The sequence below is a fragment of the Filicampus tigris genome, chromosome 5 (genome assembly GCF_054856515.1).
Source record: "Filicampus tigris isolate MCC_2025a chromosome 5, RoL_Ftig_1.0, whole genome shotgun sequence".
NCBI classification, from domain to species: Eukaryota; Metazoa; Chordata; class Actinopteri; order Syngnathiformes; family Syngnathidae; genus Filicampus; species Filicampus tigris.
In genome coordinates, this window is record NC_141221.1 from 1,889,805 (window position 1) to 1,917,500 (window position 27,696).

General features: G+C 43.8%; 1 protein-coding gene across 5 annotated transcripts in view; it reads left to right on the forward strand.

The window, feature by feature from the left end:
* Positions 1-569: 569 nt before the first annotated feature.
* Positions 570-27,696, forward strand: part of LOC147146822 (uncharacterized) — a 69,469-nt gene continuing 42,342 nt past the window's right edge. For all 5 annotated transcript variants that reach the window (XM_086031821.1, XM_086031823.1, XM_086031824.1 and 2 more), the window contains exons 1-9: positions 570-810; positions 5,586-5,615; positions 7,904-8,003; positions 8,959-9,076; positions 9,141-9,264; positions 10,875-10,951; positions 11,062-11,122; positions 14,662-14,869; positions 15,010-27,696. The exon at positions 15,010-27,696 is cut by the window's right edge and continues 1,497 nt beyond it. In XM_086031821.1, the coding sequence (XP_085887947.1) occupies positions 789-810; positions 5,586-5,615; positions 7,904-8,003; positions 8,959-9,076; positions 9,141-9,264; positions 10,875-10,951; positions 11,062-11,122; positions 14,662-14,869; positions 15,010-27,696 (13,427 nt within the window). In that variant the 5' untranslated portion in view covers positions 570-788. The remainder of the gene's footprint in view (positions 811-5,585; positions 5,616-7,903; positions 8,004-8,958; positions 9,077-9,140; positions 9,265-10,874; positions 10,952-11,061; positions 11,123-14,661; positions 14,870-15,009) is intronic.

Consider the following 27,696-nt stretch of genomic DNA (forward strand, 5'->3'; position numbering starts at 1 on the left):
CTTTATAGACCCATATACAGTATTCTCATAGGATCATATATGGTAACTCAATAGAATCGCACTATATCTTATTAGAGGGCCACGTATAGATTAGCAACTTTAAAGGTCCATAGGGGGTGACTTTATAGGCCCATAAATTATGGTAAATTTATAGGACCACTTTATAGGAGCATATAAGATAACATTATAGGACATGTTGTATGTTATAGGATCAAATATAAAATATGGTAACCATAACTGGTAATTTCATAGGACCATACATGGCAATTAATTGGCAACTCCACATGACAATATAAGTAAATATAAAATTCAAAACCCTTCACATTTTATCTCACATCATGTGGATTAATGACAATGATGGAAACACAGAATTTGATACAATTTAAAAAGTATGCAGCATAGGTATGTATTACTCTTACTGACTCCAGTAAATAAAAAACAATGTAAATGCCGAAACACGTTGACAATCCAAATTCCGAGCTCTTTACACTGTCCTTGAATCCATCACAAGAGCCGCCCAACTCGTCGGATTTGATCCTCCTCTTTAATCGTTTGCGCTTGTGCCTGCGCGCGCGTGTCAAACACACTGTGACAGACGGCCAGTCGTACCTGCAACAGCCGAGACCCACAGCAACGAGAAGGCGGCAACAATGTCGACTTTTTTAGACCCACTTGCACTCCACGTTGAGTGGCTGGACTCGAACGTGTGTGGAGGCTGTGGATGTGCAACAAGTGACTGAAGGAGCAAGTGTGGAACTCCTAAAAACACCCCAAAACACCCCGCTGCGATGTCGCTGCTGTGTGTCAGAGGTGAGTTCGCCTGGATAAAGGAATCGTTATAATGCAGTGCTAAGCGTGAAGTTTAAAACTCCGATTGTCAATTAAGTGGTCCAACTGTCCAGTTTGTAAGCAGTGTGGATTCGGTGATCGTTTTTTTTTTTTTGTTATAAAAGAAGACACCTGAATTTGTGTACGTATTAAACCGACAATTAATACTCTTGTTACTGTAGAGTCTTCAGGCATTTACCATGATTTATGTAAATTAATTCATTCATTATCCGTACCGCTTACCCTCACTAAATAATAATGTAAATGTTTTATCATTTTTGTCAAATAATTGGCTACATGCATTTGTGTCTGCTTATTGCCTTTTTGTTTTACAATAAAACCAAAAATAAAGTACAACTACTCGCACTGTGATGATCTGACAGATGCGTAAGGAAGACCAAAAATATTGAGGAGCTACGCTAATGTTCATGATACTTTTCGGCAACGTGCCATTAGCGTCTGATTATCGGCGCGCTTTTGCAATAAAACAAAAATAAAGTAAAACTACTCGTAGCTCAGCACTTGACGGATATGTTATATGTGCCGGTTGATTGGTCATGTTCATGCTAGTCGGTATTCGCTATGGTTTTGGCTACGTGACAGTTAAGTAATATTATTTTAGTTATGTCTGCTTATCGGCACATTTGCAATAAAACAAAAATAAAGTAAAATCACTCACGCTTTCACGCCTGACAGATGTGTAATGGACAGTAGAAATGCCATTTGAATGCTTATTTTAACATTCATCATCTGGTCCGCTATAGAAATTTATGCTAGTTACATTATCTGCTAGTTGCATTATCTGCTGTATTGATAAATGCTAGTCATATTTGCCTGTGCTTATCAGCAGACTTTAAGGAAAAAAACTAAAATAAATTAAACCTACTCACACTTGAGAGACGTGTAATACTCAGTACAAACGTGCTGTTTGAATGGTGACATTCATGCTAGTCGTTAGCCGCTACGGTTTTTTTTTGTGCTTGTTCTGTTAGCGCAGGGGTGTCAAACTCTTTTTTTGTACGACTGTGAACCCATATAAATGTATGATCACCTTATATGATCACATACACACAACACATTGATGGCTAGCTAGTTTTGAAATTAGAAGCCGGTAAGTAATTGTTTGTTCAATTATTTTTCAATTCATTTTAAAGGGCAGGATTGGTAACAAATAACACATTGCGGTGTAAATCTCAATGTTGTTAAAGGTGAAAACAATTTGCAAGAAACGTGAAGTTGACGCACATGATTTGTCTTTGTGAGCCACATAAAATGAGGTTGCGGGACATATCTGGCCCCGGGCCTTGAGTTTGACACCTGTGTCTCAGCGTCTGCTTGGCTTGTACAATTAATTGTGTTGCTCATAGTGTTGTCGACTGACTTCTGTACTTAGTAGAGGTGGAGTGTGTACATTAGTAGAGAAAAAGATAAAGTAAAAGCACTCTTGTAATGTAATGATCTTCCCATTGGTGCATTTTCCCGCCACACCCTGACACACAAAACAGGTTTGTGCTGCCAACACACACACACACACACATAAACACACAGATAGGTACACACACGTACTCACAAAGAAGTATGTCCTCTCATGGACGTGTACATACCATTCATTCACAGATACCATATTTTAACAAACTATTACTAACATAATTAGCATGTAGGGGCTAATGACTAAGTTGAGAATAATGAAAGATTTCTTATGTGAAAAATACTGTCAAATCCAATGAAATCTGATCCAATTGACCCTTTTTGAAGTTATATTGTTGTTCAAATGGTCTACAACACCATGGCGAGCTGGCGGCATTTTTTGTTTTCGCTTTGTCATCTGTGGACACTTATGGTTTGGTCAGTTTTGTGTGATTGATGCCCCAAGGCAGGATCGCGCCACTGCCCGACTCATCTGTTCTGGGCTAATGAGACTGCAGCTGGGTCCGGTTTTGGATCAATAAAATGTGTGTTGTACATCTTCGTTGTGAGTGTCTGATACACACTGATAACACGCTTTAAAGGTGTCAAATGTTTCCTTGTAGTTATAAAGAAACTCAATCTCGACGAACTGGAAGAACGGCATCTTAACACTTTATCGCCCCTCTTCTTCCGGCTTCTCAGATCTGGGGGACCCTGAAAAAAAATCGAATTACCGTTGCAAAATAAAAAATGTATGAATTATGTACTTACAGTAAATTCCTCCTGGGTTTCTTCTATCTACTGTATGTCATTGTCATTATCTAGGAAGTCAGGTGTTAATTTTAGGGCCAGTCCGAAATCGTAGCATTTCTCACAGAATAACTAAATGTCCTTAATCTTACGGTTACAGCTACCGAACAATCGAAAAAAAACAACAGGAGGTGGCAGGTGAGAATAGGAAATGACCACCGTGGGGTGGCAGGTAAGAAAAGGAAGTGACCCCCAGGAAGTGACAGGTGAGAACAGGAAGTGAGGTTGCAGCAGGATGATATTTACAAGGAAGTAAGCTTGATGCGTGGTGGGAGGGGGTGAGTGGGTAATCCCTTGGCCATCTGCTGCTGTTGTGTGCGTGTGCTGTTTTGTGTGTGTGTGTGTGTGTGTGTGTGTGTGTGTGTGTGTGTGTGTGTGTTGGAATGTGGAGCTCACGTGGGCCGGTCCTCTCATGATAATGCCACTTCTTGATCATCAAAGTCTTTAGTGATGTCACTCCAGCACGCTGTTTTACCGACGACCGTGAAGGGGTCTTGAGGGTTTTCATGGCAGCAGGTTGGCAAAAACTGATGATGCTAGAAATAAATTCCCACCAGTCTGACCCTCTGTCATGACCCTTAATTAAGAAAAAGTATTTAATGAAGATATTTTAGTGGGGCACTGACCCAGCACAGTCAACAGGTGTGAAAAACGTTCCATCATTTCTAAAACCCAATGTTTGCCATGACTTGCTTAGCATGGCGTGCGTGAATATGACATCATAATTCTCTGACCATTTAATCCGTGCATGACTCATCGCATGATCAGATTACAGTTGTTCCCTCTCTTTTTTTTTTTTTTTGGACAAAGCTCAGTCTCAACCTCAGAGGGTCCATGTTGACTTTTGCGAAGTGGTCCTAGCATGCTGGTTAGCTTGCCTGTTAGCCTCGGTGTGACGCTTAAGGCATTATCCTGTCAGGATTATCTGTTTGCAAACGCTGGCCCGCCGCCACACAACCGCAAGCACGTGCGCACTCGTGAACTGCTTCTACCGCCTCCTAATCGCAGCATGGCCCAAAGCCACACTGACCTGTGATGTCCACGAGATGCCCGACTCAACTTTGATGGCTGCAGCCAGTAGGCATCGCCAGAGACTTAACCTGCAGACCTGCCTGCCTGCCTCCCTACCTACCTATTTCCTTACCAACCCATCAATTTACTGACTAATTTACTAACCTGCCTACTTATTTGCTTATTTACCTACTTACTTGGCCACTTACCTACAATGCGTACTGTCATTCCATCTACTGTCTGAACCAGGGCCTGAGTGGGACTCCTTTTCAGCCCCGGAGTTTAGGACTCAAACTTTAGTTCACGTTTTAATGAAGATGTACAATTTTAGCCTCATTAGTGTACCCATCTGAAATAGTCCTTCAAAGATAGTCATTATTGTGTTTGATCAGAAATCAAAGGTACAATTGAATATGCTTACAAGATCACAAACAGTGTTTATTTGAACAAGTATGAGAACCAAAAAAGTTAAAATGGGTAAAAGGACAAAATGGGACCAATAGTTAAATCAGCAAGATTAAGACACAGCACTTCCTGTAAGTGCTCTTATCTAGAAACCCATTCAAACCACTTCCGGTGCTTTGTTGCCATCACAAGTAAGACTAGTGACTGTGTTATGCATCTTTTAATGTGTTATTTTGTATCGACAAGAGTGTCAATGTTTCTAGTCTTATATTAAATTATTGCTACTTTTGGTTATACAGTAAATTAAAAGGTATCACCTTAAACATTGGTGATATATTTGCACGGCAAAGTGATAGTAGGATTCAAGTATCATGGACATAGCAGCCAATGTGGAATTCGCCAGATCGTACGGATTACTCACTCCGGGCCTGAACTGAATTTAACTTCAATTTATAATTGATGAACTGGCCATACCAAGCTATCTAACTACCAATTTACCAGCCTAGCTTCATACGGCTACCAACCTACTTTTCTGACCAATGCTACCTTGCTACCTACCGACCTATCTACAGGCAACATATCAAACAAATGTATTAATATATAGCCCTTAATCACAAAATAGTCTTTAATACTTTATAAGGAAATACTATGGACTGGTTTATATTAGATTAGATTCAAATTTATCATCATTGCACAGGGTCTGATCCAAAACAGCAAAATTGCAGATTGCAGCTAATGGTTACGTGTCAACTAGAACAAGGAACAACCTTCCTTCATCCTGTACTCTCCCCGTGTGACATTTCTGCATTCGGAAGAATTTTAAACCCGACACACAAGACAGTTTTTCCCCCTCTCTCTTGTCTTGTTTTCTCAGCAGGTTCTTCACTTTTCCACCATGATAGAATAAAACGTCGGAGCGGATTTGCGTGGAAACCTCATTGAGATAACCACTTTAGCTTTAATTGCCAATTAACTTTTCGTGTTAAAAGTCACTTCACATTTGATGCCTTTAGTTGGAAAACCGCAAGTTAAGCTTCATCTCACAATGTTCATGTTTGTTAGAACAATAACTTTATGTTAACTTTTGTTTTCTTATCTTTTGTTTTCTTATTTTTTTTTCACAGTGAAGAAAGCCAAACTTCACGGGCCTCCAGGTGAGAGCTCTTCACGCTTGTTAGCACTTTCAACCTTCTTTGCAGGAACCATCATCTGTTATTGTTCCAGCCGATACTTGGTCAGTAGCATTGAGTCTTCAGAGACTGATTGACAATTGCAACAGAACATTTAACCTCATTGATACATAGCTTGCACTGATCCAGTTCTACATGATCCGACAAAAGTGTTAAGAATCAAATTTTGATTATCTTTGGCTAACTATAATGTTGCTAAAGCTGCATTCCTCAACCAACATTTGAAGTTCAACATGTTTGCTTATTATGTCATCATGTGGGAGCATATTGACAAGATCTGTGAAGCGCTCAGCAAGGGCATGTGACTCAAGGCAGTTTGTTTCAAACTTTTCCAGGAAAAAAAAAATTGCGAGAAAATTTGCGAATGATTCTTTTTAGACTTTGGTATTTGTGCTGTCCTCTCGCGCAAAATGCCATGCAGTTGGGTCAGACATGACAAAGAAGAAAAAAGCGGCGTCCCAGTCTGCTGTTCTACTTTAGCAAACTTGATCTGATTTTTGGTAATAAGCAATAAGTTTGGTCACCCAGGGGGGACGGATGCTCAAATCCCAGAGGCGGGATGGGATGTCCCTGGGGATGATTGGCCTGGAAAATGTGTCACTCCCTAAATTAGTCCGGCAATCGCTTTGATTTTGTATGTGTCTGTTGTGGACATGCCCTTGCAGCTGAGTTTCATAATGACACCTGAACTCCAACTTGTGTTTGGCTTTTGAGGCATAATTTTTGGAAACATTGAAAATACAGGTCCTAAAGCCATTTTCATGTAGAGAAATTAAATTTGGTAGACAAGCTAGATGTCTTTCATGATAAGACCCACAGAAAAAATCTCAAGACTCCATGCTTGAAATGACACAGGAAGTCTGCTATTTTGTTTTGAAGCAGCCATTTTAGAGTAAATGTGGTCATTTCCAGGGGTCCTTTTGATTTGATTTTTTTCAAACCCAGCTTCCAAAGGCAGTTGAACTTAACTACGGTACATGAAATTGGCAGATATAGACCCACAAAATGTCTTTAGAACACATACAAAAATGCACAGGTAGTCTTCCATTTTGGTTTTAAGCTTCCATGAGTCAAATTGATCATTTTCAGGGGTCCTTTGAACATTTTCAAAACCAAGCCCTCAAAGCCTGTTGAATTTAGGAACATGCTATTAGGTAGGACTTTCTATCATGAGTAGACCCACAGAAAAGTCTCATATCTGAAAACACACACGAAGAGTACAGTTTGGGTTTTGGTTTCAAACAGCCATTTTGGGGCCTATTTTATCACTTTTATGGGTCCTTTGGATAGTTTGAAAACAAAGCCCTCAAACCCAATTGAAATTAGTAACATGCAATTTGGTAGGCCTGTCTATCATGAGTAGACCCACCAAAAAGTCTCAAGAAGCTACTGTATATTCGAAACCACACAGGACACGACAGTTTTGTTTTGAAGCAGCCATTTTTGAGTCAATTTTGTAATTTTCAAGAGTCCTTTGAATGTTTTGAAAACTGAGCCCCCAAAACCAGTTAAACTCAGGGATCTGACAATTGGAAGGCATTTCTATTATGTGTAAACCCACAAAAAAAGTCTCAAGAAGCCATATCCAAAAACACACGGGTAGAATGCCACTTTGGCTTTAAGCAGCCATTTTCAGGTCAATTTAGTCATTTTGTTTAGCACTCAAAGGCTCATTTAGATCCAGTAAATAAGAATTAATCTGAAGATTCTCTCCCCCTTGCCGATCCCCACCCCACATCACCGGTAATAGAGCATTTGCTCCCCGCTGAGCGCCGACTAAATGTCATCTCGGTGGGCTCTGATGCACACGTCCATGTGTGACCAAAATACTGTATAACATTTATTTTCATAAGTGGTCGACGCTTAATTATAAATGACGCACGGTGCTCCCCCCTAGACAGGCGTAATGCATGCTGGGATACGTCCTGCTGCTCATTGAAGGAAAGTGCATATTAGTCAAATACATAAGCCGGGAAAAAAATGAACACGATGTGTCAAGATAGTGAAACTCGCTAAGTGAATGATTCGCCAGGCATGAACTCTTTCACCCGCCAGTCACCAGCCTTCTACATGTTATTCTACATTTTACAAGAGTCCAGTATAGTCAAAACACGGCAAGAAATATCTCAGTAGAATTCCAGACCATCCTGTAGAGCCTTTGACATTTTTGTGCTTGCCCTCTGGCAAATCTTATTAATTATCAATTGAATCAATAAAAAAAAATGATTTCATGATTTCCTTTGTCCTTACAGATAAGTTCAATGCCTACGTGACACTCAAGGTCCAGAATGTGAAGAGTACGACCATCGCGGTACGCGGCAACCAGCCGTGCTGGGAGCAAGACTTCATGTTGTGAGTAGATGCTAAATGCTAACGGCAGCAGCTAACACGCACTTTCCCTTGATGATTTTGATTTTTGTCGAAACGCATTCTGATAACTTCCTGTTGAAGTTGACGAGGCCAGACGCCAGCGGTTATGCTCCGAGGACTCCTGTGGCTAAATGGCGCTAACATGCTAATTAGCGCCTCTTGTCTCATTAGCGGCGGTAGGGCGCGACGGGGGTGGGTGGCGGTTGGCTGGGGCTGTTTTTGTGGCTGCACTCCTTCAGATGACATGTGTCAATCAAACGTGACAATGGCACAAGAAAAGTTGCGGATGTATATTGTGCGTGCGTGTGTGTGTCTGTGTGCACGCGCACACACACCAGCTGTGATAACTGACAACCAAAGTGAGACGACGTGAACATCATAAATATGCAAATAAGAGGAGACAGGCTGGATGCTGCTTCTGTCTTGAAACCTCAAATTGTATTTTGGGCAACTAAATTTCACAAAAATGTAGTGGTCCCGTACAAAATGTTATATTAAGGCACAAAATGCGGCACCTCTCCCTCAAAATTATATGACAAAAATGATTTCTACCATGGAAATGCGACATTGCCATTAAAATAGCAATGTGACAAGTGGCTACCATCTTTGCGGAATTTCCCCCCCCCCCCAACTGACTGCATTTTGACAGATTTTCATTTTTGGGGAAAATCCTATCACGTTGCTAATGAAAACACTATTTTCACACTATTACAAAAAGGCTTATTAGGACCACCAAACATAATTATTCACAAAGACTATATTTGACCGCAGGAGAATGTGTTTTTTTTTCTCATATTTCATAATCCTCATAAGATCATTTCTCATTTAAACACTATATGCTATGTGTTCACAAATGTCTTTCATTTGCCACTAACATGACACATTTTGCTTTATATGTCGAGGTACCGCCGTATTCATATTTTTGTTTGGTGTGTAGTGAGATCAGTCATCAGGATTCCGGCCTGGTGGCAGAATTGTGGAACAAGGGTTTAATTTGGGACACTTTGATAGGCACGGCGCTCCTACCACTTGACTCCATTCCACAGTCCAACGAGGTAATGCACGCACGCACGCACACTCATACACGCACAGTCCTCCAATGTGTTCCGTGTGTTTCAGGAGGGTCCCGGAGAGTGGACTTGTCTGGACTCGGAGGTTCTGATGAGGGCAGACGAGATCTTTGGCACCACCAAGCCAACGCCGCACCAAGTGCTGCTGGACGCACGCTTTGAGATGCCTTTCGGTCAGTTACTCTAACACAGGATCGGCAACCGGAAATATACAAAGAGCCATTTCAGCCGTCTACCACAAAAAACAACAACAACAACAAAAACCTGTGAGCCACAAAAGCTTTTTGGCATCGTAATTGAGGATAAAGTTGCAATGGAAGTATATCTGTGCCAACAGATCCTGAATCGGAATTATTAACTTAAGTAAGCTTTGGAGCCAGGGTTAGGGTTTTAAGACAGCATTAAGGTTCTAAATTAGGGTTTGAGGGAAAGGTTAGGGATTAAAGTACGGCTAGAAGCCTGAGTTAAGGTTTTAAGCCTGGCTTAGGGTTTCAAAGTAGATTTTGAAGCCTTGGTTAGGGTTTTGAATGAGTGTTTCAAGCCTGGGTTTGGGTTTAATATCATGGTTTCACACCATAGTTGGGGTTTCAAATTAAGGTTTAAAACTAGAGTTTGGGTTTAAAATAGGATTTCAAGCCTGGTTGGGTTAGGGTTTTAAAAATGGAATTGAAGCCCTTTTGGGAATTTGAATTGAGTTTCAATACAGGTTTGGGGTTCCAATTTAGGGTTTCAAGTCAGGAATAGGGCTCAATTCAAAGGTAGGGTTTGAAATGAGGGTTTCAGCTGTTTCCAATTAAAGTTTAAAGACTGGGTGAGGGTTTTAAATTAGGGCTTTGGAACAGGGTTTATCAATGTCTGTGATTGAAAGTAGGGTTTCAAGACAGGTTTGGGGTTCCAAATTAAAGTTTCAAGACAACACCAGGTTTCTAAATGTGGGTGTCAAGCATGGGTTGCGTTTCAAATAGGATCGAGCCTTGCTACGTGGAGACGCAAATACTTCAAAGACGTAGCTCTGCCTGAGCTCCACCAGAGTGTATTGTCGCATCGAAAGTTTCCTAAAAGAAGGCCTATTAACCTATTATCCCTGATCGGAACATCCCTAGTTTGAAATTGTGATTTCAAGTCAATGTTAGGCTTTCAAATTAGGCTTTTAAGACAAGGTTGTGGTTTAAAGGTTGGGTTGGGGTTTCAAATTGAGGTTTCAAGGCAGGTTTGGGGTTCCAAATGAGGGTTTCATAATAAAGTTGGGATTTTTTTTCCAGCAAGGATTTAGGTTTCCAGTTGGGTTTTTAGGCCAGGTGTAGCGTTTCAAATTGGCGCTTCAAAACAAGAATTTAAATCAAAGTTTGGATTTAAAAGTATGGTTTGAAGACAGGGTTGGGGTTTCAAATCAAGGAAAGCTTACTCTTTCAAATAGGGTAACAAATTAGGGATTCAATCAGAAGTAAGGGTTTCAAACATAAATTCAGTTTTCAAAGTATGGTTTCAGTGGAGGGTTGGGGTTTCAAATCAGGGTTTAAAGCAAGGCTTACGGTTTCAAAGTTGGGTTTCAAGCCATCTTTTAAAACCAATGTATGGTTTTCAAAGTCGGGCTTCAGGCAAATCCTGGCCAAAAAAGGGGCAGCACAGTAAGCGTAATCAGGTCAGTTTTTTTTTGCATACAGCATTTGTAACTTTTCTCTTCTACATCAAGAAATATATGGTTTTGCTTCATCATATTTCTATGCTGTATATTATGATATAAATCATTCACATATTTGTTGTTGTTTTTTGGGTTTTGCAGATATTCCAGACGACGAAGCTCAATATTGGACACGCAAACTGGATCGCATCAACAACATGAACATGGACGAGCAAGACGTGAGTTCACTTCTTTTCCTTTCGTGCATTCTGCTGACACCTGCAGGCATTCACTGCTCATTACAGTTGTTCATGTTCTCATTAATATGAAATGTGACTTTTTGCGTCAGTATCCGCCGCATGACGACACCGTTCACAGGGGACGGATGGCGTCCGTGCCCTCGCAGTGCTGTGAGTAGCAAATTTCCATGTTCATAATTCATTTTCACAATTCGTACCCAATCACCGGCCACTTGATTAGGCACGCCACTGCCTGAGATCCAGTACAATCCATGCTTGTTTTGAAACATCAGTCAGTGTCTGCGTTGTTATTTATGTTGGTGTCTGATGATTAATTAGTTTTTCACATACATGACATCATTGTTTTGCTTCTCACCAACTCCCCGGTTATCTTACATGTGTACGAAAAAGTTAAGCACAGTTGATAATTGTAAAACTTTTACAACTAATTTCAGTGTGAGTCAGGCCAACGTTAAGGGTTAAGATTGGGGTTTGAAGCTTGCTTTGTTTTTCAAATTTGGGCTTTAAGATAAGTTTAGAGTGTCAAAATGAGGTTTAGGCTTTCAAATGAGGGTGTCAAAAAAGGGTTAGGATTTGAAACAAGGGTGAGAGTTTGAAATTAGGGTTTGAAGCATGCTTTGTCTTTAAGGTAGGTTTAGGGTTTCAAATGAGGGTTTGGGTTGGAAGTTAGCGTTTCAAAACAAGGTCCGGGTTTTCAAACTCAGTCTTCATGCCGTAGGCTTAGGGTTTCAAATAAGGGTTCGAGTTTCAGATTAGGTTTTGAGGACAGTGTTAAGGTTGGAAACAAGTGTAGTGGTTTGAAATTAGGGTCGCGAGCCTGGGTCAGGGTGTTGAATGATGGTTTCAAGACAGGGTTGTGTTTTGAAATGAGGGTTTGAAACCAGAGCTAAGGTTTCAAATGAGGTTTTCACGCTAGGGTGAATATTTCAAGACAAGAATCGAAATTTTAAAGTACACTTTCAAGGCTAGGTTATGATCCAAACAAGTTTTAGGCTTTCAAACATGGATAAAGAGTTTTTCAAATAAACCTGTCTTTTCTGGGTGGGGGTTTGAAAACATGGTTAGGGTTTCAAATATGAGTCTTTACTATCACACTCGTGTAAAAAGGAAGTTTAGCATGGTCTCCATCGAATGAATGCACAGAATCAACTTCCTGTGCATATTCTTTTCTTGTGCCTTCTTTTGGAGCGAGTGTTGCGAAAAAGCCAAAGAAAAAGAATCACTGTCATCATCATATCTTCTTTGTCGTCATTCACCATCATCATCATCATCATCATCATCATCATCATGTTCACCAGTGGTCTTTATTTCCCTGAGTGACTTTTCTTGTTCTTGTGGTTTTCCTGCTTGCTGGCCACCAGGCAACTGGACTTATTTTGGATGGACTGACCAGAAAAGTACGTACAAGGAATTCAAATTAGGGTTTCAAGCCAGGGTTCGTGTTTTAAACAAGGGTTCTGATATCAAGCTAGCTTTAGGCCTTCAAATGAGGCTCTCAAGCCAGTGTATGGTTTCAAACAAGCGTTAGATTTTCAAGTCTTGGTTAGGGTTGCAAACTAGGCTTTTCAATCTGGGTTAGTGTTTCAAGTTAAGGCTTCAATCTTAAATTACGGTTTATAGCAAGGGTTTAGGTTTCAAATATGACTTTCAAATTAAGTTTTGAAGCCAATGTTAGGTTTTCGGCCTGGCATTGGGATTGAAACTAAGGTTTCAAATGAACATTTCTAGCCTCGATTGGATTTTTAATGGCTTCCAAAAAAGATTGTGCTTCCAATACTGTTTTATGGCTTCAAGCAAGGATTTGGGTTTCAAATCAGGGTTTCTCAGCTGCAATACACATTTTCACCACCTGAGAGAAGCATTTCTCTAAATATACTTTTCATCCATGTTTCTCTGCAGTTTGCACAGTCACTCAAAACTTGTTGAGCTGACTTAGTAATTGACGTAAACTTGATCAGAATTGTTTTTTTCTTTAATGAAAAAAGCGAGGGGTGGCTCAGTGACCCAATGTTTAGCACGGCCGCCTCACAGTACAGAGGTCATGGGGTCGATTCTGGGCTGTGGTCGTCCTGTGTGGAGTTTGCATGTTCACTTCACTTCACCTTATTGAAATGTCCCTTGTAGGGCGATTTGCTTTGCAGCAGGTCACATTGGCAGGCATACAACAAACAGTCACATATATTCAGAATAACAGTAAGCAGCTCATAAACAGTCGCACATGGTTTGTGATACAGAGAAAAATAACACGCGTCATCATATATACAGTAACTATAGGTAAAATGTATGCTTGTGTTTGTTGTGTAGTGAGATCAGTCATCAGAATTCCGGCCTGGTGGTCACATACTGTCACAGGAGTCAGGATCCCGTTTCACTGACTGACAGAAACACACCCAGTCTGTCTTGTGTGGTTAATCCGGGATAGCAGATTTGTTTTGTTACCATTTACATACCTTATTATCCCTTTGCATGCGAAGTATGTCCTTATCAGGGACTGGGACAAATCTTGACTGTAAAAATCTCTATCAGCACTGCCGTACGACCGTGAAGTGGAAGTCTTTCGTTTCCTCCTAAAATAACTTTACCCTATTTTGCAATAATTATTTTATTCATTATAACGCAAATGTTTTGCAGTAAAACGCAATAGTCTTGCGTTATAAAGCAATCTTAAATATTCTCGTGATGTCCCTCGGTGGGCTCTGGTCTAGTGACCGAAGTGGCTGTGTAAGCAACTAAAAGTTATCTTGGTTAAATAGTTGTAAACAATTCAATCCACTCACGATACTCCCAGCCGGTAAGTGGATGTGCATAGGAAATTAGCATTAGCCAGTTAAAGATCTTTAAATTGATGTTTATGAGTGCACGGAATGTTAGGACTGAAGCGCTTTAAAAGGACGAGGACGGGCGGGGTCGGATGATTATTATTTTTATTAATAAGAACGGAGGGACGAGATCGGAAGGGTGCCCAGGTCGCGGACGGAGGAAGGACCGGCAGAAAAGGGTAAAGTGCCCATCTCTGCAGGTTCGTTTGGTAAAGTCCAGTTTACAATAACTAGAAAAAAGAAAGGGCTAAAATGACCACCTCCTACTCTCTGCAGTGTTTAAAGCCCGCATGGAGAGTGGCACAAAGTAAAACTCCTATCTGTTTTTGGTGGCTGGAGGAAGACCAGAAGTTAGGTGAAGACCAGAAGGAAGAAGTCTATACTCCTGGTTGAGAGGATGGGTTTCCTCCCTGCGAATATACATTTTTTTTCTTAAGCACCTGAATGGTGAAAATTTCATCTAGGCTGCAGAAATTTACCCCAGTTACTTTGGAAGCTGTGAGCACAATTCCCCCTAGGGAGTTCTTGTCCTTGATAGCAAGGTTTCCGGACCAACAGAGTATGTAAAAGGAACTGACACACTCAATAAAAGCACTACAGAACATTTTCAGAGTGCTTTTATCTACCCGAAATGTAGTGACCATGTTCTCCCCGTGCCTGAATGGTTGTTTGTCTATGTGTGCCTTGCGATTGGCTGGCGACCAATTCAGGGTCTAACCCACCTACCGCCCGAAGACGGCTGGGATAGGCTCCAGCACGCCCCTGACCCTCATGAGGATAAGCCGTTCAGATAATGGATGGATGCATGGCAGAAAGTGACTTGACCTTTTTCCAAAAGTGTTGTGTACCTTGTTGGTGTTTTAAACTCAGCTTTCGACGACCACGACAGCGCAATGGATGACCATGACAGCGAAGCGGGCATCCGAGCACTGCCTCCACGCTACCACAATGCCTCGCAGACCAACTCGTCGGCCCACCAGTACCCCATCGGGGGCCGGGTCCTGCACCAGCAGCTCTTGCGGGACTCGGACTCTGTTCACAGCTTTGAGATGGAACCCACAAACCTGCGGGCTTCCAGGTAAACATGAACTACCATGACTGATTTGTTTTTTTCCTTTGGTGCTTTCTTTTCTGTCTTCCATGTTAACACTTTTGCTTTTCTTTGCATTGTCTTTCATTGCTGTCGCACTTTTTCTTTTCCATTGCATTCCCGCCCAGGCGGTCAAGCAGCAGGCACAGCGTAAGAATAGTCCCAGTGGACTCAGGCATGGGTGTAGAGGACTGGGAGGGCAAGTACAAAGTGCCTGACTCAGGAGTCCTGGACGACTACTTGGACCAGGAGCAGAAGATGTGGGAGGATGAGGACAAGAATATCATCTACCACCTCACAGACACGCCAACACCGCATGAGACTAGAGGAAGCAGGTTCTACCAGGCAGTGGAGTGCAATGCCCTCTCACCCGAAGACAGTGAGGCACACCGGCGGCCACCAGGTTTTGGCACTGGGGATGTCCGCTTGGTTTACCGGGAAGCCGGCAGCTTTGAAGATGAGTCGTCTCCTCCTGAGATCGACATCATCCCATCCATCAAAAGCCTCCAACAGCATGTGGACCGAGAAGGTCTGCTCTTCAAGACCAGGTTGTGGGCCAAGACTGCGTTGGAGGACAGCTATGCGGCATTCCGCGAAGAGGAGGAAGCTCGAGAAGTGGCCAGGATCAGGAGCGAATTTGGATCTGTGGGTTCTGATGAAATGCAGTACTCCTTCGGATCGGATGAGGAACTTGAGGACCTGATGTTTAATGAGGCGGATGTCACCTATGAGTATGAGTCATACCAATATCCTAGCAGGTATGCGCCCCACCTTGAAGGGTTTGGAACAGGACCAGACCACAGCTTGTTGCCCGAGGATGAGTCATGTGAGGACTACATTGACCCGATGGATGAACTCAAGTGCTTGGTTGACTCTGTTGCGCAGTACTTGGCCGTGAAGGAGGAGGAGCTCAACAGCTATGAGTCGCAGCAGAAACCAGTCCGGCGAAAACTGCCGTCGCTGCCAGTTGTGCCGCCCGAGGACAATAAAGGCAAAGACGTCATAACCGAGGATGTCATAACCGAGGACGTCAAAGCAGAGGACAAAGCGGGTGTTAAAAATGTCATGACGTCATTGTTCAGTACAATTACAGGATCCAAAACCACCACCGAAGCTGAGGCTTCAGAGCTTCCCAAAGCTCCCGCTGCTGACTCTGGCATCTTCAAATTGTTATCCATTATCCCAAAAAGTAGCCCTGAAGCCACGGAAGCCTCTGGGGTGATGCTTGCAGACCCACCGTCCTCCAAGGTGTTCCCCCAGGCTGAGTCTGGCATCTCCAAGCTGCTTTCTTTCCTCCCTAAAAGTGGTGGCATGTCCCCCCCTGTGGCTATCGTTCCCCCCGCCTCTCAGGAGCCCCCCACTGAGAAGAAGTTTTCCCTGCAGTCTCTTATGCCTTTCCAATCATCAGAATCCAATCAGCACACTGAAGCTACACGGACATCTACAAATACAGAGGCACAAGGTGCTAACCAGACCACTTCTGGTTTAGAATCTGTGCTTGGGAGGCTTAGTCCTATGAGGCTGTTTTCCAGCGCACCACCATCAAGAGAACCATCCCCATCAAGAGAATCTTCCCCTCAAGCATCAGAACAACAAAGTACACCAGCCAACAGCAATGACCCTGTTACCCCAGCCCCAAGTCCTAACAACAGTTCACAAGCACAACCGAGACCAAATTCTGAGAGCGGATCTGTTGAGCTCTTTCCGGACACAGGAAGTGGATCAGTAGAGCTTCTCCCAGAGACAGAATCATCTGGTGAACTTGCAGATATTCAACAAACAACTCCCATGTTACCAGAACCAAAATCTGAACCCGCCCCTGAAGATACAGGCTTGTTCAGTCCTTTTAGGAAATCTCTCTCCAGTTTGATAGCCACTAATCCTCCTGAAAGCTCCACAACAAGCCCCAAACCAGCAGAGGAATCATTTTTAAGCGGCAAACTCAAGATCCCGTTCTTCTCCTCTGAAGATCCTCCCATTGCAAGCCAAGCAAAATCAGAAGGAGGTGTTCTTTCTGGGTTTCTTAAGTTTGCCACCGGCGAGGATACCAGTGTGCAGCCAAGGACTCCATCTCCTAGTCCCGCGAGAACACCCTCGCCAATCCGTGCAGCACTACTTGAAAGCACCCCAAAAGGAAACACTGAAACAGGCTGGTTTTCAAACCTGTTCAAAGTGACTCAAAATGAAACTGCGAAGGAACCCGCGAAGGCTCCAGTGACTCCCAGTGTGACACTCACCAAACCTAGTGGCCTAACAGAACCACACACTGAGAAAACAGAGGATTCTGCCGACGGTATAGAAACATTGTTGGTCAACAATCCCCAGAATCAGACTTATGTCCAAAGTAAGGATCATTTGGAATCACAACCAGCAACTCCACAGCCTCAGGGGTTTTTGTCCGGGTTGTTGAAACTTGGCCCTATGGAGGAGTCCAAACAAACCCAAGGAGTGGACAGTCAGCCTCAACAGGGAGGACTGTTTTCAGGGATATTTTCCTCACCATCTCCACCTTCACCTCAAACACAGAATCCTACGGCTCAACCATCGGCAGGACTCTTATCTGGATTCTTAAAATTTGCCTCTGACAACATTTCGACTCCTACAAATCAGCCACCGGCAACAGGGCCACAAAGCCAATCTGGCCAAGTACCTGGCCAAAGACAAGCTGAAGGTGTGCAACCCCCAATTAATGGACTGTTGTCTGGGCTCTTTAAAAAAGACACAGACTCTGTTATTCGGCCTACTCAGGAGGTGAAAACAGATGTGGTTAATGAAATGACTAAAATGAAGAAAAATGAAGAACGCTTACCTCAAGGGACACCTCAGTCATTGCAAAGTTCTACCCCTGACAACCTGAACCAGCAAATAGAAGTTGCCTCAGATCATCAACAAAAACTACCACCAAATATCATTGCAGCAACACCACATTCACTAAAAGGACCCTCAGCAACCCAAGCTGCAGAGTCAGCAAATCAACAGTCAGGCAGTTTGTTGTCTGGGCTTTTTAACAAGATTGTAGAACCTACCACTGCATCATCTCAGCCACAGTCAGCAAACCCTCAACAAGGAGGCTTCCTCTCTGGCCTCTTTGGAATTGGGAGCCAAGACCCGGCCCCTGAAAATTCACAAGAAAGTGGCACACTGGGACGGCAACCATCTCAACAACCGGGCATCAGACCGAACTTACACAGGCAAAACCAAATCCCCCCACAGCAGCATCCAAGCAGTCCTGCAGGGATGCTCACTGGATTTTTAAGCAAAATTGCAGATGCGGGGACTCCGCCGACTGCCGCTCCTTCGGGTAGTCAACAAGCTCAGCAAAAAACACAAACGACTTGTCCTAAGACAGCCCAGCAACCTTCTAATCAACAAGGTTTCTTGTCTGGACTCTTTTCATCAAGTCCTCCTTCTCAAAACCAGCAGCAGCAGCAACCACCTTTGAGCCCTTCCAACAGACAGCCACTGCGAAGGCAAAGCCAGATACTCCAACAACCTGCTGCCCCTGTGGCCGAACCGCAACAAGGCGGATTGTTATCAGGGCTGTTCAGTAAATTAACCACCGAAAACACACCACAACAACCGACCACGCAGGGGGGGCTTCAACAGGGCGGTAAATCAAACACTGCTGGATCGCAACAAAATGTAGGGCCACCTGCTCATCAGGGAGGATTCCTGTCTGGGTTGTTAAGTCAAACACAGCAGCAACCGCTGGGAAAAAGTTCTCAACCTGCCGCGCCTGAACAACCCAATCAGGGTGGAGGCTTGCTCTCAGGCTTTCTGAAGCTTGCATCTGGTGAGAGCGCTCCTCAGGAACATCAGGCACCCAAAACTGAGGGCGGTCAAAGTCCAGCACCAAATGAATCGGGTGGGATATTTTCTGGCCTGCTCAACAAAATTTCTGTCAATGTGGAGCAAACATCGTCTACAGCTGACCAGGCAAACTGTAAAACAATGCAGCAGCAGAAGCCACTGCGCACAGGACAAGGACGTCCGCAGATTCAGAGAACAAAACCAGTAGAAATGCATTCTGCACCTGATGGGGTGAGCGAGAAGGATTCAAAAGATCAAAAGGGCTTCCTTTCAGGGCTGTTCAGGGCCACAGAGGAGTCGTCCTCAAAAACCTCCAATCTCATAAAAGGCGAAACAAAACCATCCAGCACGAGTAGCACATCTCCTGGTCTGTTGTCGAGCATTTTTAAAACCGCCCCCGGTGACAAGAACATTTCTGCTCAGGAAAAGGAACCAGAAAAAGTCCTTCTTAATCGTTTGTTACCCATGACTAAGGAGGATATGTCTTCAATTGCAGCAGCAGTCACATCTTCCTCTGTTACTGTTACAATGAGTCTCAACCCCTCAGAAGAACCTCCGTCGCAGGTTTTGAAAGTTCCCACACCCACGGTGTCCCCCACCCAGCGTTACCTCGAGGAAATTCAGCGTCTCTTGTACGGAACAGCAGGAGAGTACGGCTACAAGGACCTTTTGTACAATTTCACGGAGCATGGCATAATTCCGCCTGAGCTCTACGAGCACCAATGTCTCATTGAGGCGCTCCTGTGGCAGCAGCTCAACGACTATGCACTCGCCGAGGCTCTTGCTGCTCAAACTCATGAAGTCTATCAGGAATGCCAAGCACCTTCAACAGCTGTAAGCAGAGCATCCCAGTGGGAGGGTCATACGTGGCCGAGTCCGAAAGAAATGGATATCGGTCATTTTAACGTTCCGTCCCATCCGTGGAAGGATCCTGTCAGCCAACTTTTTGAGAGCAAAAATCGCTTCCTGGAACCGGATGAAGACCTAGTTTTGTTTGACATGAGCTGCAGGGACAAGATTCCGTGGACCAGCTGCGATCACTTGGATGAACTTGCCAGGAAACGCCAACCCTGGATTACACAGGGTGGGGGTCTAAATCTGTCTAGTGAAAAGTCAAGGACCAGACTAAACCGATGTCAGTCCCTCACAGAGTTCAACTATGTAGCAGAGAAGGCAGCAGATTTAAAAGATATGACTGGTGATGACTTTAGTTTGAAGTCAGCTACAGACTTCTTAAAACACCTTGCCACCAAAAAAGGTCCGGTCGATCTAACTCGTGCTGCTGTGGATTTAAGCAGATCAGCCCGGGCCTCATTGCTCAGCGATGACAAAATGCTTTTTGAGGACTCAGAATGGTACCAACAGTGGCTGTCTCTGTTGGATCAAGGGCTCTGGTGGCCAGCAGAAGCTGGGGACTGCGGATATTACGTGTACACCAACGGAGACTTCATTTATTCTCTTTTAACCGACAGAGCTGGTAGACACCTTTATGCTTGTGCTGCGCCGGAAGACCTACAGACACTCAGTAACATTACAGAAAACATTGCTAACATTCTGACCCAGAAAGAAAAGGAAAAAGTAACCTTGTGTGGATTTAAAATCCCGCTCTGCCCGGAAGAAAAAGCTCCTTGGTTTCCAGAGCAACTGCACACCAGATCAGGGCTCCCAGATGCTGCGGAGGATCTCACCTCAGCCCTATGTAAAGGCGAGAAAATCATGAACATGAACTTGGAAAGTTTCTCTCAGATGTTTCAAGAGTCCCTGTGTTCACAATTAGAAGCCCCCGTGGACTTCACGGTGTATAAACTGAAAAAGATCACGGTGGGAACAGCAGAAAACCTTCATAGCCACTGTGAGCCACCGTTGAAAGCCGCCGATCTGACAGTAAACTCTTCCAAAGCAGCTCACAGAGGACCATACTGGATGAGTCAAGGGGTGAAAGATGTGCCAACATCCTCAGACCCACCTTCTCCAAGGTCCTACATGCCAATATCTCCCAAGAAACATCCCCAAATCCCTGAAATTAGGATTGGACATGTGGATGATGCATCTGTGGGCCAATCTCAGCAAAAAACAAGATCTGTAGTTTTAAGAGGAAACATTTCCAAGTCACGTGATGCTGATGTGAATAAATCTTGTGCACTTCCATCCTCAACAACCACGTCACCTAGCAAGCTGTCCTCAAATATCACCAGGACCCTTCCCCAGACTTCATCAGCATCAAAGATACCCGAACCATTGCAAAGAAAACTCCCCTCTTCACCAAATGTTAATCCGATTCCTTCAGATCCTTCGTTACCAATAACTTCACTTGCCTCAACCACTATGCCTTCTTCTCAGAGACCTCGGCTAGCAAGGCAAGCATCTCAGGCAGACAAGCCCAGAGAATCACCACAAACCACCAAGACTGCAGTCTCTGGGATTGGCAATGCCAGCAAAATCCCTTCCACAGATCCTCCAGCTCCCATTCTGAATGATTCCCGCAAAGAACCGCCAAAGTTACACATCTTGAATCCCTGCGCAAATGACGAAGATAAACTTTACAACAGGAACCGTTACGTTGGCTCATCGACTGGCCCTCGGTCGGGCGACAAAGTTTTGGATTTTTCGACTGCAAGCAATATGAACAAGTCTTCAACTGAAAAAGATCTCCAAATGGAAGCTTTGAGGCAAGCATTGGAGGTTGTTGACTTTTCCAAACACAAGTTGAAACGATGTAAGGAATCAGAGGAAAATGTGGTCTTGACAGACAAGGTGGCTGTCAATCTTACCAAACAGAGGGAGGTGGAGGAAAAAGAGGTGGAGTGGCATTTTTCAGATATTGCATCTATTTCGGGACCGTCACAGACCACATGTGCACTTGCTGATCAACGTTGCACACCTGGAGGGCGATCCTCGAGTCCTCAGATGCATGTCCGAAGTCCTTCTGTGTCCAAAACGACTGCTAAACCTGCAGATGCATGTAATTATGTAGCATCTTCTACCAGGAAAGAGACAAATCAAGTAAATTGTTTCACCCAGGTGGCAAAACCTGACTCAATCCAGTCCAAACCATCTTCTCGGCAAATGAGTCCGGTTGCTATGCAAGTGCACATTGAAGAACAGCAACCAAATTACACTTTAAATGCTCATTTGCAATCACAGATATCCTTAATTACCAACTGGTCATCACAGCAGTCTTGTGTCAACAACAAAAGAGCAACCTCATCCCCTAACTTCCCATCTAGTGAAAACCAGCAGAATACAACACCGGCAAACTTGTTCAAAACCATACTAGATATGTCTGCAAAGACCACAGCCCAGCCAAAGTTGCAAAGTAAAGTGGGATGTTTCACCCAGGCTGGATCAATACCGTCTGCATCATCCACTCCTCAAATGAGCCCTGTTCCAAAGCAAGTCCACATTGGAGAACAGCAACAGAATTACGCTTTTAACGTTCAGAGGCAACCATGTGGAGCCTTAGTTACAGATTGTTTGGCACATCAGACTCACGTCGACGGGAGGATAGCATCGTTTACATCCACTTCATATCAGTCTCTTGAAAACCAATTCACTGTACCGGCAAACTCAGTCAAAGCCGTACAAGACATGTCTGCTAAGATGGCAAAACTCCCACAAAAAGGAGACAAAAGTGTATCGAAAGACCCAGAGCTGACCATTGAAGCACTTGCGCTTACAAAGAGAAAACCTGTCAGTCCGGAGAGAAAACACCCAAGCCCAAGCCATCAGGAGTCCCTTGATTTGTCATATAGAGAATTAACAGAGGTCTCAGAACACCCTCTCCCTGTTGATTCGCATGAAAACCATAAAAACCTGTCAGCTATGAGAGAGGATATTCAAAGAACCCATTACATGGTCCTGTCACATCCATGGCGTTCTTTCGACCAATCACCTGAGCAAGCCTCAGCACCTGCCAATTCCATCAAGGCTGCGCTTGACATGTCTTCGAAACCAACAGGCTTGAAAACCTTGTTGTCTGACACGAGAATGGATGACTTTCTGACCAAAGGAATTCCCTTAACCAAAGGAAAACCGACCAACCGCCAAATGGCACGAAATAATTCTGTTGGCGTTGCGCTTATCAAAGACCTTCCCTCTCAAGAATCCTTTGACTGGGTTCAGTGTCAAGAACGGCAGAATACAGTTTCCATCCCACCCCAGTTAAATTATTCAGATGCTGTATCACCAGCACTGCTCCTAGCATCCACTTCAGTAATTCCCACCATGGGAGGTCTACTGGATATGTCACCCAAGCCACCCGAGAGCACACCAATAAAAGCCAGGGAGTCTTCATCCAGGCTTCATGAAGCTATTTCACTCATTAATAAGCCAAGTGCACGAGCAATGGCCAGGAAAGACTCTGTTGGCCTTCCACTCGTAGTCGAACCAGAATCTACTTATCATAAGATAGCTGAATCTCAGCAAAGCAGGGTCGCCTTGACTGGCCTCAACAAAACAGAGACCCACCACAGGCAAATATCTAACTGTCATACCAATGAGCTTTTGTCCTGCACGTACAAGCAAGCCCAGCAAGCAAACAAACCAGTGGACTTCTCTGCAAAAGACAGTGTAAACACAACACATATTTCCAGTATTTACACTGAACCAGACGATGGACTGCCTGTAAACTTCACGAATGTCAACAAAAGGAAAGAATCTTTGGAAAGAGAACAAACTAGTAGGCAAAACAAAAAGTTGTTGCAAGGTTTAGTTGATCTGACTGTTGATCCTCATATTAAGACTACAAATAGCCGAAGTCAGAGTGTGAATGATCTTTCCTCACCTGCTTTGTATCAAAGCTGCCTTTACCAGCAACAGGAGTACACAACAGCGGACACCCCTCAACAAATCTTTAAATACTCACCCTTTGATCACACTACGCAGCCAGGTATGACTGACCTTTCAGGAACACAACTTCACTTTGTACCAAAATCCGGAATTCAAGCTACGCTAGACAGCTCATCTTCTAATAGCACATATCACCAGGCCAGGACAGAAAGTTTTGAAGCCAAGAAACTTGACCAAATGCATCCAATCATAGCACAAATCAGTCTTGAAGGCTCCAGAACACCTGTAGATACAGTTACTTCACTATCAATGGTGACAATGTTGCAAAGACAAGATCCGAGTGTTCCTGCGAAACCTAAAATTCTTAATAAGCAGCTGACTGTGGGTAGCTTGGAGGAAAGCCCCATGCAAAGTGTCACAGGAAGTCATCAAAAGCCATCCCTTCCCCAGAAACATGTTCCAGAAACTATCAAGACCTCTCAGACTTTGAATGGTCAATCCTCACCTGTGTCAGTTGTTATTGAAGTATCTGAAAAACAAAGACTAGATAATTCATTGAACACTGTGGATACTCTACCTATGGGTTCAATTACACCCCCCCAATTATCAAAACAGCCTGACTCGAGACAATATCCGTTCACTGTGCACCAAAGTCATGTACCAAATGTACTTTCAACGTCTACCAGTTCTACTCAGCATGCACCAGGATTTACAGCACTTCTCTCACAACCTGCAGGCTCAAAACAAGACTCTTTAAAGCAAACAAGTGAACAAAGTTTTAGACCTGATCTCCAAACAGGCGAACAGGGTATTAGACCAGAACTACAAAGACAAGAAATGATGCCTTCTCCCCAATCAGGATTCTCTTCTGTCAAGGGGTTAGTTTCATTATTTAGTGGTGTAGGTTCCCAGCTTCATGTTAGTGGAAAACCAGCAGAAGTAACACCCCAGCCCACTATAACAGGCTCTACACCTGTGGACCAAAAGTCTCAAGTTACAATGGAGATTGTTTGTGGTGGCCATGTTGCATCTTCTCCTGATGTGAGCCTGCAATCGGTAGTTAGTAGTTTATCATCCGAACCTGCAACACCGCAGAAAGACTTGCCTACTCTACCATCACTCATTTCTGAATCGCATCACAAAGTTGATATTTTTACATCCAATGGCTTGACCACTAAAGGATCCGTGACATCATCATCCAGTGTCACAGTTCAACTAGCCCAAAACAAATCAAGCTTACCAAGGTCAGAATCTTCATCAAACGAACCAGGCAACACCACATCTTCCAAAATCACCCTCAATAAAGACACTACATTGGAACCCTCACTCACATTGTCTGAAGATTCATCTGAGGCCATGCCAGAAGAACCCAATACAAAGTCATTTAATCTAAATACTGGAAGTGACCAATTACAGGATAAAATGATCTTACCCAAATCAATCTACATTGGCATTAATGCTGCAGACATGTCGCCTGTTGATAAACTGATGGATCCAAGTGAGCCACGACAGTATGTCAGACTACCCCATATATTTGTCTCGGCTGCAAGTTCACCAGAAGACGAGTTGACTGAAGACGAATCCAAAACAGTCATCGCTAATGAAGGTACCATTGCAATTGCTGTAACCCCCTCAAGGTGTCGGAAGGATTCTGTTGATGAAGATATGTCTTTGGATGATGGAGGTACAGTTGTCATTAGCACAGAGAGCACACCCTGCTTATCCGAGAGGTTACCGCAGACTACAATAAATGATATGAACGTAGATGACCAGAGCCAAGGAAAGAAACATTCACCCACGGAAACTTTCATTTCAGAAGCTGCTCTCAGAACGGAGAGCCATACCGTTTGTACACCACCTGTTGAGAAACCAGTTGCACAACTGGAAGAAGACAAGTCACCTAGTGACCTGACAGCATCAGCCCATGAATCAGAAAAAAATGCAGAATCTCCAAGTGAGAACAAAAGAACAACTTCAGAAATTGTACCGCCTGACAATAAATCTCTCATTAAATTGACAGAGCCACCGTCTGATATGCAACCCTCTAAAGAAGACCAACAACTTGATGACAAAATGGAGAAGGATGCCTCTTTTCCTGCTTCTCAAGTCAGTTTTGTCAAAGAAGCTTCCAAGGAAGATAGTCCAGCAGCCAAGATTGATCAACTTCCCAATGACCAACAAGGAAAGAGTTTATTTTCCATGTTTGGCAGCGCTACTGCAAGCCCAGAGCAGACTGCTTCCCAGTCTGGACTGTCAATACTTGGAGATATTCCCCCTGTTTCTGCTACCAAAGATACAGCTGCTACTGGTTTACTCTCAATGTTTGGTGGATCAAGTACCCCACCGTCCCCAGAAACCAAAGGACCATTACCCCAGTCAACCCTGCAAGAGCCACAAGGAAAAGGTTTACTCTTAATGTTTGGTGGGTCAAATGTCCCATCTTCTCCTGAAACCAAAGGACCGTCACCATGTTCAACCTCACAAGAACCACAAGGAAAAGGTTCGTCCTCATTGTTCGGTGGGTCAAATGCCCCAGCATCCCTTGAAACTAAAGGACCATTACCTCAGTCAACCCCACTTGAGCCACAAGGAAAAGAACTACTCTCAAAGTTCGGTGGGTCAAACGTCCCAGCGTCCCCTGGAACCAAGGGACTGTCGCCTTCTTCATCTCCACAAGAAGCACGAGGAAAAGGTTTACTGTCAATGTTTGGTGGGTCAAGCACCCCAGCATCCCCTGGAACCAAAGGACCATCGTCTTTTTCAACCCCACAAGAATCACAAGGAAAAAGTTTACTTTCCATGTTTAGTAGTTCAAACGTCCCAGCGTCCCCTGGAACCAAAGTACCATCTCCTTCTTCAACCGTACAAGAATCACAAGGAAAAGCTTTGTTCTCAATGTTTGGTGGCTCCAGTAGTAATCCACCGGCCGGACCAAGAGGCCCAAATGCTGGAAATGTGCCGCCATCAGGTCCTCCACCTAAAGAACCTCCAGGAAAAACCTTGTTTTCCATGTTTGGTGGCTCTACACCCCAGCAGGGGCCAAGTCCAAGAGGTCCCCCTCCAACTAGTGCTGGATCTGCTTTATTTGGCGGCCTTCTCCAAGGTTCTTTAAGTAAAGAAAGTCCAGGTACAGGCCTGTTCTCCAAGTTTGGAGGTCCCAGTGCCCCGGCACAGAGTGGACCAAGATTGCCTACAACAGGACAAACAGCACCAACAGGACTCAGAGCTTCAGAGCCCCCTGGAAAAGGACTCTTCTCGATGTTTGGTGGACAAAACCAGCAGAATCAGACAACTGAATCAGAGAGCAGCTTTAAAGTTTCTTCTGTATTTTCTCTCGGGGGCAGCTCTGACGGAAACAAAACTAAAACTGGGTTTGGGATGTTTGGAAAGTCTTTCACAGAGGAGTCCAAAAAAGAGCCACAATCAATTGTTCTTGGGAAGGAGGCTTGTAGTACAAGTGAAGATGTAAAATCCCCAGAAACAAAAGAGGCTATCCTGACAGAGCCTAGCCCAAGTGAAGACATAAAACTCCAAGAAACGAAAGAGTCTCTCGCAATGGAGCCTAGCCCAAATGAAGACGAACCCCCCCCAGAGACCACAGATAATGTAGATCCTAAACATTCCCCTTCACACCCGGATGACATTTTGACTGAAAAGGAATGTGAAGAAACCCAAGACTACACCAAACAAACTTTTGACAATACTGTTCCAGTTACAGAAGAAGACATAACTGATCAAATTCCCCCATGTGCTCAAGATGACTTTGATGTAGGGCCAAATGCACAAAAGTTGATTAGTCTACCAAAATGTGACACTATACACGATAAAGAAGTCATGGTTTCGGTTGAAAAATCAGACCAATCCAGTAGAGAAGGCAGCAAAGAAGTTGGTGAATCAGAGATAAGAACAGAAATCAAAAGCTCTTTAGTATCAGGCATGGAAGACGGTGCACTCAAATCTGAAACTATGACTTGCAATGATGAAGATCCCAGACCTGACATGATTGCGGTGAAGCATTTGCAACCTGGTATTGAAGACGTACCAATTTCTGAGCTAAAAAAACAACCTGATCCGGAAGGAACCCCAAATATTCTCATTGAAGATGAAGAACCCCACATTGAGCAATCAAATCTGAAAGAACAAACAGTAGATGCAGAAAAACCAACCAGTGAATCATCTGACATTCCTGGTGATGAGGGTGTTTCAGTGGTGGAGAT